The 13,602-nt window shown below is 33.3% G+C and overlaps 1 protein-coding gene across 2 annotated transcripts in view; it reads left to right on the top strand.

The window, feature by feature from the left end:
- The window catches only part of LOC106622921 (BTB/POZ-zinc finger protein abrupt), a 254,260-nt gene extending 243,464 nt beyond the window's left edge, over positions 1-10,796 (top strand). For both annotated transcript variants that reach the window (XM_070106587.1, XM_036365704.2), the window contains 2 exons: positions 9,848-10,527; positions 10,608-10,796. In XM_070106587.1, coding sequence (XP_069962688.1) covers positions 9,848-10,269 — 422 coding nt within the window. In that variant the 3' untranslated portion in view covers positions 10,270-10,527; positions 10,608-10,796. The remainder of the gene's footprint in view (positions 1-9,847; positions 10,528-10,607) is intronic.
- Positions 10,797-13,602: the final 2,806 nt, after the last annotated feature.

The raw sequence follows: 13,602 nt of genomic DNA, 5'->3' as shown, positions 1-13,602 counted from the left end.
CTGCTCCGATAAAGCCGTCTCGTGTCATCCTGGATGTAAAATTTATATTATATCTCTGGCGTATTTAGTTATTGATTTATCGCAGTTTTAGTACTTTTCAACAAAACCGTTATACTTGTATGGGGAAGTTTGAGTGGTTATCATCCGATTTCACCTATTTTTGCGCTGTCGCAAGAGGTGTCGAGATGATTTTTCCTGTGAAAGCGTTTTGCCATTAAACTATAGTATGTCCTGCATTATTCGTTCAGTTAATTTTGTTAAGATATCATACATATTGACCGATATATACGGTACAAAGTCAGTCAGAAGTTTCATATTTGGTATATGAGAGATAGGGATAGTATTGAACCGCTTTTATCCATTTTTGCCATTGCCACAGAAAAAGATGATTTCTGAGTTTCATTAAGGTACTTCACATACCATCACATATATATTCGGTATAAAGTCAACCGGATGTTTTAAAATCCCGATATTAGTTGTATGGCGGCTAGGGCAAGTTTTAAACCGATTTTATCTTTTTTATGTTATGCACAAAGACACATTGTTATAAGAAAAAAACGATCTTTTAATTTTATTAAGATAACTCACATATTGACCGAAATTTGCGGTCTAAAATTAGCCGGAAGTTCAGAAACTCTTCTATTAGGTATATGGGGACTAAGGGAATTATTAATCTGATTTAACTCATTTTTGGCACACGGGCATATTGATATCAGATTTCTATAATATATCCCACAAATTGACAGATATTTTCGATACAAGGTTAACAATAAGAATTGGGGTCCATATATTCGGTACCAGGGGGCTTGAATAGTTTTGTTTCGATTTAGATAATTTTTAGTTATCAGCTGGCTTCAAAGTCAGTATTTGTGCAAAGTTTTATCCCGATACATTCATTGGTGCTTAATTTGTATAGTGGAAAGTCATAGAATCGGATGGAATTTAAAATCGTGCAATATGAGAGATAGGCGAGGTTGTAGTCGATATCGCCGCACTGTGAGATAGGAATGTTAATGTAAAATTGGTCCAAAGATATTTGAGTTCACCCTAATATTGACGCCTATCATCCGTCTGGCGTATTTATTTATAGATTTATCGCGCTTTTAGTAGTTTTAAACAATACCATTATATGGGAAGTGGGCGGAGTTATCATCTGATTTCATCATCTCATTTTTACAGTATTAGTAGTGGTACCTAAGCGGTTTATAGTGAGCGAATTTGGTTATTATAGCTATATTGGTTTAGGATATACATATATACATCAAACTCTTAGGGGGGGAATCTCTTGTGCTAAATAACAATTCGATATCTTAGTTAAGTGCTTAGTTATGGCACTTTATAGGTTTTCGTTTAATGGCGTATGGTGGCCGTGACAGTGATAAGATTCCGCCCATCTTCGAACCCGTTTTCTTTGTTTGCCAAGGAACACGTGTACCAAATTTCATTGCGATATCTCAATTTTTACTCAAGACAGACCGACAGACAGACGGACGGAGAGACAGTCACTCGGAATTCAACTCGTCTGATTATCCTGATCATTTATATATGTATATATAACCCTTTATCTATCTCGATTAGTTTTAGGTGATACTAAAAACCATTAGGTGAAAACTATTTTACTCTGTAGCAACATGTTGCAAGAGTATATAAATACGTGTCCAATATTTTTCCTCAAAGAACTCAAAAAAACATTTTTTAGGCGGAGTATACATACATAAATATTAATTAGATGTAAAGGAGATGAAAGTTGCAAACAAAATGTACGAAGCAGAATTAATATGTTTCAGAACACAATAACTTTAAAAAGTTGGCACACTTTTGATTAACAACGGGAAGTGATAAGGAACGCAGAATTACTTATCACAGCCACGCACCCAAATGGGAACAATTGAAATGCCCTATTCAGCAAGAACCAACCCAAATAGATGTCTACACTCATAAAGAGTAAGCAACTGTTATGCTTTGAAAACAAAGACGATTAGGATGGTTTTAATTTAGCGACAGCGACAACTGCAAGCCTGCTGCAGTGAAGTCGTTCTGTTGTCTAAATAATTGTGCCCAAAAGAACGTGTGTATTTTAATATTTGTAATATGTTTAATATGTGTTCAGCGTTTTAGTCTTAAGAATATTAATAAAGAATGCACTTTCTGTTGCACCAGAAAAGATATTTTGCTAACTCATTACGTGTAAATAATATTAACTCGCTCTCTCTCACACTACAATAACACTGATTATAATAAAATTTTATTATAAAATGTTAGCCGCTTTTTGTTACCATCTATGGATTTGAAGTTCGAAATACTTGCTTGCCAACTGTCTTTCTTATTCATTATCCCATTTCTATACAATTAACTTATGTTAAAACAAGTAAGGAGGGACTAATAATAGCAATAACATTTTATACTGTTTCAATTCGCAAGGATTAAAGCCGGGAAAATATTAATGTTTATAATTTTTACTACGTAATGATATATTACTGATGCGATAAAATATTCTATTAGGTATATGGGGGAAAAGTCAATCGGAGATGTGGAAATCATGTTAGGGATATGGGAGATAGACCAAGGTTTCGAAGTTGTAAAACTAGTATATTAGGTACATTGGGGCTGGGGAATGTACTGAATTGTAATTTCATTAAAATATCTTACATATTTATCAATTTTTCATCATAAAATCAGCCATAGATACTGGGCCTTACATTACTATTTAGACCATTTTCAAATGAATGAGTGATGCTACACCTTCAAAAACAATTTGCAAAAAGTTTTATTTCGATTGGTTGAAATGCTGAGATACCTATCGTAAGCTAGCATTTTTCACGCTGTCTATGTCAGTGACGGACATTATATTATTGTAGAAAAACCCACCACATAGAACGTATCGACATTTTCAGTTATAGCCAAGCAACACTTCAGACAATCTCATCCTTCGAAATTAAATCAACAATGGTGCTGGAATTTATAAAAAAGCTTAACATTTCCCACCTACAATAAAGGAAGTGCTACGAGGTAAGGTTAACGCTCTAATAGTCATTTTAAACATGATTTTTGTATGGAGAGCGCTCTTTTTATCGGAGTTTACCCATTTACACACTATATACGAGTGCTAATTTGGGAGATATGTGTGTTAAGCCTTTAGAGTGGCGGAGCCAAGCCCAGGTGATATCTTTAATATGATAACCAAATTTATGTATAGTAGCTTTAAGTGGAACCTAGTAGAGATAAAGGTCATATTCACAGAAAAAATGTGTCGGTGTAACCGAACATTTTATACCCTCCCAATTCGTGAGGAAATATAGATGTTGAAAATACTTTATATTAAAATGTGTTGAATGAGAATTAAACGTTCAGTATTCGCCGAAACCGTAAATAGATTCCAATCAGATTTGGTATTTTATTCACGTATCCATTGTCCCCCGGATAATTGTACTTTAAAAAATGCACAATTTTTGATTCAATCAATTGGGGAATCAACTGGGAAACCCGCTTAATTGGACAACCTAATCAATTAAAAAAAATTATATGTGCACTTTAAGTATTTATTTAGTTTTTAGAAATGATATTTAAATAAATTGTTAACTTTGAACAAAAACAAGTAAGAAAGGGCTAAGTTCGGGTGTAACCGAACATTTCATAATCTTGCAACTTGCAAGGAACAAAGACGGAGGAACACCTTCAGGTTTTGGCAAAACTTGAAATCAAGTAATGGAAAGTATCGCCGTGATTTCATTCATTTAAGGAAAAATAATACACTGTTATTAGAAAAAGATTCTTTCTGAATTTCTTTAAGATTTCTTACATATACGAAAATATTTATGTTAGGTATACGGAGCCTAAGGGAAGTGTTGACCTTGCGTTTTTATCCATTTTTGTTATAGTGCGATTTCGACAATTTTTGGACGTAAGATAAAATACATTGAGGGTACTCTTAGTGCAAAATTTTATGCTGATAACTTTATTGATGTTTGATTTGTATATTGTAAAGTGGAAAAATCAGACCGAATTTAAAAGTATAACCAACTGGGAATTAGGCGTGGTTGTTATCCGATTTCGCCCATTTTTGCAGTGATAGGAATGATTGGCTAACCGCACACACCAAAATCTTTTCAGTAGTTCCTGAGATACATTTCACTTAAAGATGGGCGGTGCCACGCCCCTTGTCCAATTTTCACACCAGATCCTAAAAAGCCCTGGTGGTGAAATTTAATGCTTGTGGCTCATTTATTTTATTTTAAGTGGTTTGAAAGATATGTACATTAAACCATTTAGCGGCGGAGCCACCCCCACTTTTAAAAGCTTTTAGCCCACAGGTGAATCTGGCTACACCGATCTCCTGTACTAAATTACAGTTTTGCACCTAAATATGCGGCTTAGTTACCGCACTTTAAGGGTTTAGTTTAAAGGCGTTTTGTAGGCATGACAATGGTCCGATTACGCTGATTTGTAATTCGAACTTACCTTGGGTGCCAAGGAATATGTGTACCTAGTTTCATCAAGATATCTCAATTTCAGTAAACCGGATTTCAACTCGTTTCGTCATCCGATTCATTTATATATAGATAAGCCAATATCTATCTCGATTAGTTTTAGGTGATACTAACAACCATTAAGTGAACAAAACTATTATACTCTGTAGCAACATGTTGTAATGGAAAAAAAACAAGACAATGCATATATATATTTAGAGATCTTTGTTATTAAAAATAAAAAAAAACTTAATATAGAAAAGAAATTCATACTATTGTAAACTCGGCAGAAACCGTCAGCATACACGCTTATGTCTTATTTTCTTTTGTTAAAAAATATCTTTTATATACTAAATTTTAGAATAAAATCACATAAAGTGCTTTATTACTAGTCTATTGCATAATCCTATAGAATTTAAAGCAGTGAAAATCTGGTACCATAGTTTTATCGATAAATTTACAGAAAATTGTCATTTCGCAGCGCAGAAAAAGTCTGCGTACAAGTAGTAAAATGAGAATTCTACGTAAAAACCTAAAGTAAAAGTGTCGGAAAGTTATAGTTTTACTTGTTTTCGTAAAAGTAGCAATTTTAAATGATGTTGGTTTTCTTCAGTTTGTTATTCAATTTAGAACATCAAATCTCGCCTAAAAGAAAACAAAGGGATCCTCTGAAAGGAAATGAAAGGGAAATAAAGGTTAAACTTTTGGAAGAAGGAAAAACATACGGTGAAATCAGTCGAATTGTTGGAAGAACACATTCTTCCATAAAAATAATAATAAAAAAATTAAAATATGCCGGCGTTTTTATATCTCAGCTTACCGCACAAACTTACTTACTGCAACAAAATTTTAAGAAAACTTTGAGGAATCCCTCAAATGCCGAAAAACGAGCAAATCACTCGATAAGAAAATCTTGTTGTATAGTGTGAAGCACGTTGGTGAAGAAGTAATGATATGGGGTGCATAGTTAGTAATGGAGTGAGCCAAATGGAATTTATAGAGTCCACCATGGTTAAATATGCATACCTTAATAACTTTAAAATTAATTTGAAGTAAACAGCAGAATAATTGGGTCTTGGAAGTGACTACTATTCTACAGGATAACAACCCGAAGCGTACAGCGTAGAGTTAGTTAAGCTTTGGTACTACAACGTTTCCAAGCAGCTTCAAACACCACCAGAATCATCAGATTTGAATTCTAAACAGCACCTATGGAATTCACTGGAACGTAAAATCCACCAACGCACTATTACCTTAAAGGATATGCTCAAGGATGTGTTGAACGAGGAATGGGCTGACATAACTTCGACAGAAACCTCTGAGCTTGTCTACTTCAAACCAAAACCTATTTAATTTATGTAAAATTTTAAGAGGAATTAGGTGGAAGAATATCTTTGCTCGACTTATGTACCCTGAACGCAGAATTTTTCTAATGGATTTTTAATTCGTCGGGATTTTTTGCTTTGTTTATATGTTATTGTCGGAAAGTTAATCACTTTTATTTTCATAAAACCACATATTTAATGTCCTTTAATGAATATCAAATAAAGTGGTTTTTATAAAAAGTATATACAATTTTTTTTTCTAACGATTTATTTTTGTTGATACCTTGTACGTAGACTTTTTCTGCCTAGTGTATATGCAGCAATTGCGTTCACATATTTAGAGATCGTTGCTTACATTTTTAAAATGTTAAGTTGAGAAGTGTGTATTTTTTATTTTTTTTTATATTGTATAATCTACCAGATATAACATGCAATTTCATATTCCTAAATTCACACAAAATTTTGTTATCTGAAAAAAAATATGTTTGAAGTTCTTGTATGTATTTTACAACTTCAAGAACTGGCGGAGGTTTTGAAGGATCATCTTCTTTCATTTGCTCCTAAACATCAGCACCACCATGCCGAAAACACATGTGCAGATTTTGGCATGCTTCAGAAAAATGTGTGCTGATTTGACATTTGTTGTTCTACACATGCGAAATTTGAGTTTTTCTGTGCAGAATCAATGCTGACAACATAAAAACAATATTTCGGTGTGCTAAGTCTGGCACCAATATCAGCTGTTGATTGATAAATCAAAAAAAAAATTATAAAAATAGTTATTACCGTGATTAAAAACTTCAGTTATTTTTTAATTGTATACCTTCAGTAATCATCTGCTCGTCAGAAATTATTGTACATGTATTCTCGACTCTTTTGCAAGCAGGAAATCGATGAACCCAATTTTCTAGTACTTTTTCCACTAAATCAAGTCGTATGTCCTGAAAAGCACGTTCAATATTGACTTCTAAAGCTTGAAGAGAGTCAGGATTATTGCAAAAGACCAATGACTTCAAATAACCCTAGAATAAGTTGTCTAATGATGTTAAAACACAACTTCTTGGAGGTCATTCAATGTCCCAAATTCTTGAAATTATCGAATCTTCAAACTTTTCTCGCAATAATTCGGTGGTTGCACGTGCTGTGTAGCACGTAGCCTCATCTTGTTCGAACCAGATTATGCAAAGATAAACATCTTCCAATTGCGGCCATAAAAAGTTGGTTCTCATAGTTCTACAAGTATATCGCTCTCTATTGACAGTAACGCTGTCACCAGCTTCATTTCGAAAGAAGTACGGACCAATGATTTCACTAGAACAAAATTCACACCAAACTGTCAAGTTAGGGGAATGTAATGGTTGTTCATGAATAATATGTAGATTTTCTTCGCACCAGAATCGGGAGTTTTGTTTATTTCCGGCACCACTCAGACGACCATAAAATGTCAAAGCACACGAAAAGTTTCAATTGGAGAACGATTATTTTAATAACAAAATTGAATAATTTGAGAACGTGGTTCTTTCGTATATCTTTCCAAGATGAAATTGTAAACATTACTGAATACAATAAAAAAAATTTAAGATGATGACACATTAAAAATGGCCGAAACGACGTTTAGAAATCATATCATGTCTATTGGAAAGCCCGAAATTTTAGGAATTTCAATTATTTTGCAGAGATGCTAACTGCGGCGTAGCACAAATACTGCAAAATATGTACATATGTATGTGCGGCAATGCCGGATTATTTTTTTTAAGGAAAGGTTTTTGCGCAATTAAGCTGGGGAAATTAAAGGTACATATATTTTTTTTGCTTAACACATGTATTTAACTAATTATGTGGGAAAACCAATTAACCGAGTTCAATGGAGTGGCTAATTTTACACGTACTTTGTATGAAATATATTTTTGACCAATCAAGTTATTCAAATAAGCGAAAAAATCAATTAATCGGGCGATATTGTATTATGGGTTATAGACTTACTTAGTTTTATTGCTATATTTTTTCGTGTCAGCGATAATTATATTAAAACAATTAATGAATAATCCTCAAAAGAAATATATGTGATATAATCTCAACCGAAGAGGCATTAATATATTACGAATATGAGGAAAAATCAACCAGTTAAACGGAAGTTATTATAAAGGGAATAAAAGGGAACCACGGTCTAGACGAAATTCATTTATATTTAGCACTAGAGCACATTATGTTTATGGAAACTTGAAATATTGGATATATTGACCAACATAAACGTCTTACAGTCAGCTGGAAAGTCGAAAGGTCTGGACGGAAGGCGTTAACTTTTGGCATTGCTCAAGTATATTCTGGAATATATATACGATATAAAGTCAATATGAAGTATATGAGGGCTAGGGTATGTTTAGATCCGATTTTACGCATATTTGGCACAAGGGCACACTATTATCAGAAAATTATTTTCTCTAAATTCTATATATATTAAGGAAAATATCAGTTACAGGCATTGAAGTCAACATATACGGTATCTGTTATGGACCGATTCCGAAAATTTTTAGACGTAACGTGCCATGGTCAAGAGACACCGTTTGTTTATATGGGAAGTGGTCGGGATTACCATCCGAGTTTTCCTATTTCCACACTATAGTAGAAGGGTGTTTGGAAGATATGAATATTAAAACTTTAAAGAGATGGAACAACTTCCACTTTTTAAAGAGTTTCAAACCACAAGTGCCCTCCTAAAACGATTTGCTTTGCCAGACTCTAGTCGCCCGCACTATAACATACAATTATGAAAGGAATCTTATGTACCGAATTTGGTTGAAATCGGTTTAGCAGATCCCAAAGTATGGGTTTTTACCTAAAAGTGGGCGGTGCCACTCCCACTGTCCAATTTTGAACGCGGTTCCTATAAAGTCATCTCATACCATCCCAGGGATACAATTAAGTGTCTTTTACGCTTTATCGCGCTCTTAGTAGTTTTTAACAGTACCGTTATCTGGGTAGTGGGCCGGGTTGTCTCCCGATTTCATCTATTTTCACACTGTCTATAGAGGTTTGTTCTTAGTGAACTTTTAAACTGCAGATGCCCCTCCATAATGTGATTCTGTGTAATAACAGTCTTGTATCTTAATGTGTATCTTATGGCATTTAATATGTTTTTGATTAATGGCGATTTGTGAACGTTGCAGTAGTCCGATTACTTCCATCTGTAATCCCAACTGTTTTACGGTACCAAGAAATATGTGTACCAAATTTCATAAATATATCTCAATTTTTACTCAAGTTACACCTTACACAGACGGACGGAGCAACAGACAGTCAATTGGATAATTCACAGCTGCATTGTCATCGTAGACAGCATCGATAAACTTGTATGACACCAAGTCCCCTGGCAACAATTATTATATCTTTGAGTTTAATTCATTGACTTCTACATTTTTTGTTGCCATAATCAGAACAATTGACCCATTCAAGACTGTTTTAATTACCTATGCAATGCCATCCAATAAAGTTGCTCAATGCCATTTGTTGATCGCATCTCAGCAAGAAGTAGCGAAATAAGGAATTTTTGCCAGTTCCACCTGGAACCTCAAAAAAAAAATTTCCCTTGCCTTGTCGAAACTGCCAGCAAAATGCGGTTGTAAATTGCTTGCACTTCGATTTCGTGAACTCATACATTTCTGTATGACTGATTGGCGAATTCCCACCTTGTACAATGTCGGTACAATATATCATCAGTCATCGAATCTTTCTGATCGGGACGGGAAACATGTCGTCGGTATTATAGCAAATAGTAGACGAATTTGTGTTCCTGTGTGGTATTATCCTGCCCATTAAGCATACTGTCCCAATGATCGTCATCTTCTAGCAAGCTTAGTGCAAAGTATGCATCTTTATACGTCTTATCTTTATACTGTTGTCCATTTACTTTAAATCTTTAAATTACAACATTAGTGTTCGTTTTCCTATTGTATGTATTTTGAAACCAGAAATGGAAGATGAAAAAATGAGCTATTATTATAAAATAAATAAAAAATATTTATGCTTCAATTATATCATATTTATATTTTGTTTCAGGTATGGGAATTTCACAGGAACATACAACAGCAGCTACTTTACATGCAGCAAAAATTGTGCAGTTAAACGCTCTTGGACATAAATTCGAGAGTTTATCACCTGCATTGGCGCAATCCCATTGCGATTTATCGAAAGAGTCCATTGCAAATGAATCATTTGGCAGCAAAAGATGTCCAATAGCAATTTTTCCTACCGAACCTATTTTAAGACAACATCTTTCAAGCGATACTTCTATTAGCGAAAACATCAAAACGTTTTCAAGCTTAATCACAAAGGATCCTCATCCTTCTGATATCGCTAAAAGTCTTATTGAAAACCAACCACCAGAAGGTGCACATAACTTAAATAAAAATAAATGTAATGATGCGGATAAAAATGAACACGGAGGAAAAAACAATTTTAATGAAAAGGAATTACTATAACAAAAGAAAAAATAAAAACGATAACATTACGTACATACAGATTTATAACTAACACGTAAAAAAGTGCGTTATAGCCTTAAATATGTATATGTTTAAATTAAATTCAGATTTCAATATATTCTTTCATTAAGTTTATATTATATAAAAGTATATCTATATTTTGTTTAGCTACTTTTTAATGTCAAACGTGACAAATAAATTAAGAGTGAAATCGAAACCTTTACTTATTATTGTGTTATTGCATACATTTTTCTTTAGGTAGGTTGGTAACTTTGCACAAATTTTTTTTCAATTATAATTTTTTCTAAATTATAATTCAATTAAATACTAATATGTAGAAATTGAAGCCGTCATGAGAGGACAGGAAAGAACAGTTTACTCCATAACTCATAGAGAGATTTAACTCTCCAACCAAAAAGGCAACGAAACTACAAGTATGTTTTTGTGACAAAGGAAAAATATAAATTTAACTTTGAGCAGACTTTGTAAATTATTTTTTTTTATATAAAAAAAATATTTCATTGAAACTGATTTTTTTCGTAAACAATTTCAAAACTCAGCCATTGAGACGTAATTTTCTCGACTGCTCGAAAAAAAGTTTCCCCGAGTTAATTTTTACTTATGTAAAAATGAGAATATAAGCAAATAATTTTACTGCATTCCTTATTAATATTCTTAAGATTGACAGATTACACATATGTTAGTGCTATTTATAGTAAAATGTGTGTACTTATTACTAGTTGATAGTTTATTACTAGTTTTATAGATATCATATTACATAAATGTGTGTGTTTGTGTACTTACTACTAGTTGAGTTTACTACATCATATTCCACAAATCATATTACATATGTATTTATGTAAGTTAACGCCACATACGCTTAAAATAACTTGCAAAGCTTTATTGCCAAAAACCTCCTGTGTGAGACTTGCACAGCAAGCAGTACCCCACGGGTAACCGACAACGGGATCAAATGACACCCCACGTGCATCCGCGCAAATGTTGAATCAACAACATCTTTGAGTACAGCGGTAATATGACTTAGGTTTAATTTAAAGTTTAAGGAACTTTTGTAAACAGTTCTAATTTCTCAATAAACTCGCGTCTCCGCGCTTGAAATAAAAAAATATTTTTTAAATTATAGATATGTAAAAAAGTATAACTTGTACAAGTTGTACAGTGCATTTCTATTGTTACAAATACTCTGCTGACAAATGCACGTACATATGTTACGATGTATTTTTATTGACGTGCCAACAGATATAGGTTGTGTCCCGCGTGGACAAAAGAACTCGCTACAAGATCATTCAAAGTGAAAAATACGTTTTAATAGAGCACATAAATTATTGGGTCGTTCACTAGGTATTTTCGTTTGATGACAACAGCTGGTCATATTGAATTATTCGCAGCCAACTTCACAATTAACCACTTTACCGTTATAGGTATATTTGAACAGCTGATATAGTAAACCTTGTTTATAAAAAAATTCCTAACATTTTTCTGGAATAGTTTTTATTTGGTGCCCTATCAAATATGCAAGATCGAAAATATCATTTTCGGCACATTTTACTGTTTTAATATCAAAAGGGTAAAAATGCAGTTCAAACAAGGCAAATATTATGCAATGTGTACGGAGAAGATGTGTTGACTGAACGCTAATGCCAAAATTAGTTTGCAAAATTGCGTTCCGGAAGTTTCGGTCATCTTCTTCCTGGATGGCCTCTTGAAGCCGAGGCGACCGTTCACAAGCACATGAAACGTCTAGGATTAATTTCAAAGCTTGATGTATGGGTTCTTCATGCTCTTACAGAACGAAATTTGCTTCGGCGCATTATCGACTGTGATTTGGTTATCAACGTCAAAGAAGTGATAAATTTTAAAAGCGCATTGTAACTAGCGACGAAAAGTGGATTGTTTACAAGAACGTAAAGCGCAGAAGATTATGGTCTAAAAAGGATGAACCATTTCAAACCACTTCGAATGCCGATAGACACCAAAAAAAGGTTATGTTGTCTGTTTGGTGGGATTTTAAAGGGATTATTTATTTTGAGCTTTTTCTCGCACGATTAATACTGAAGTGTATTGTAATCAGCTGGATAAATTGAGGGATGCGCTCAAACAGAAGAGGCCAGAATTGGTCAATAGAAAAGGTGTAGTGTTCCACCAGAATAATGCGAAACCGCATACAAGTTTAATGACTCGCCCAGAGCTTTTGCAGCTTGAATGGGATGTGCTACCACACCCACCATATTTTCCTTCATCCATTGCCTCCTTCGGACTATTACTTGTTCCCATCTCAGGACGTCAAAAGCCCCTTAGACCAGTTTTTGCAGCAAGGATCAAAAATGTTATGAGTATAGAATCAATCTCTTGCCCAAAAGGAAATGGATCTAAATGGAGAACATATAATTTCATAAAATGTTTTACACAATTAAAAAATCATGTTTAAATAATACTAAAAAAACGAAACTATTAAGTGACTCCATAGATCTAAGACAAGCAAAACAAAGCGATAATTGAATTTAGGCAGATATTTTTATAAAAAACTGAATATTTCGATGAAAAAATACTTTAAATTTTTATACTCCCGCAACATGTTCCCACAGAGTATAATAGTTTTGTTCTTTTAACAGTTATTTGTAACATCTAACAATAATCAAATGGGATATATTATACTTGTAGATTAATCTACATATATAAAAATTACGTGCCTCGTTTTGTCCGGAATAAACTCCTGAACTATTGAGCCGAGTTTAGTAAAATTTAGCATGCTGTGTCCAGTTTGACCCATTTAAAAGTTAGGATAGTTTGTATCTCAGTTATGTTGAAAGTCAAAACAATTTATAAAAAAATAAAAAATATTTCTAAACTTAAGCATGTGTCCTAAGTTCAAAAATTTTGAGTAAATTGGGCTCAAATAATTTATGAAACAATTTTCCAATCTTCTATATAAATTTGTTTTAGTAAAATGTCAAATGGAAAATTCATAATTTTTCCATCTCTCTACTATACATAAAATAACATAGGCCTACAAAAAAATATTTTCTGTTTGATGCCGCTAATTTTATGATATTATATTATATAACTTGGCCAATTGGCCTATAAGATGGCGCGTGAAGCTGTCAAAACGTTGAAGCTACGTTCAGGTTTGTATCGATCGATCATAACAATAATTGTTATCAACTAATTTCGTTTGTTAATTAAGAATACCGATATGCCGTCGTCGAGAAGGTGTTGTGTAAATAATCCACACACATTTTGTCACATTTGTGGTGAATATGTAGTGAAAAAGTTTAGAAAACCTATAACAAATTCAGTAAAGAAAACATACTT

The sequence above is a fragment of the Bactrocera oleae genome, chromosome 3, assembly GCF_042242935.1.
Source record: "Bactrocera oleae isolate idBacOlea1 chromosome 3, idBacOlea1, whole genome shotgun sequence".
Lineage (NCBI taxonomy): Eukaryota > Metazoa > Arthropoda > Insecta > Diptera > Tephritidae > Bactrocera > Bactrocera oleae.
This window is presented reverse-complemented; position numbering and strand designations above follow the sequence as displayed.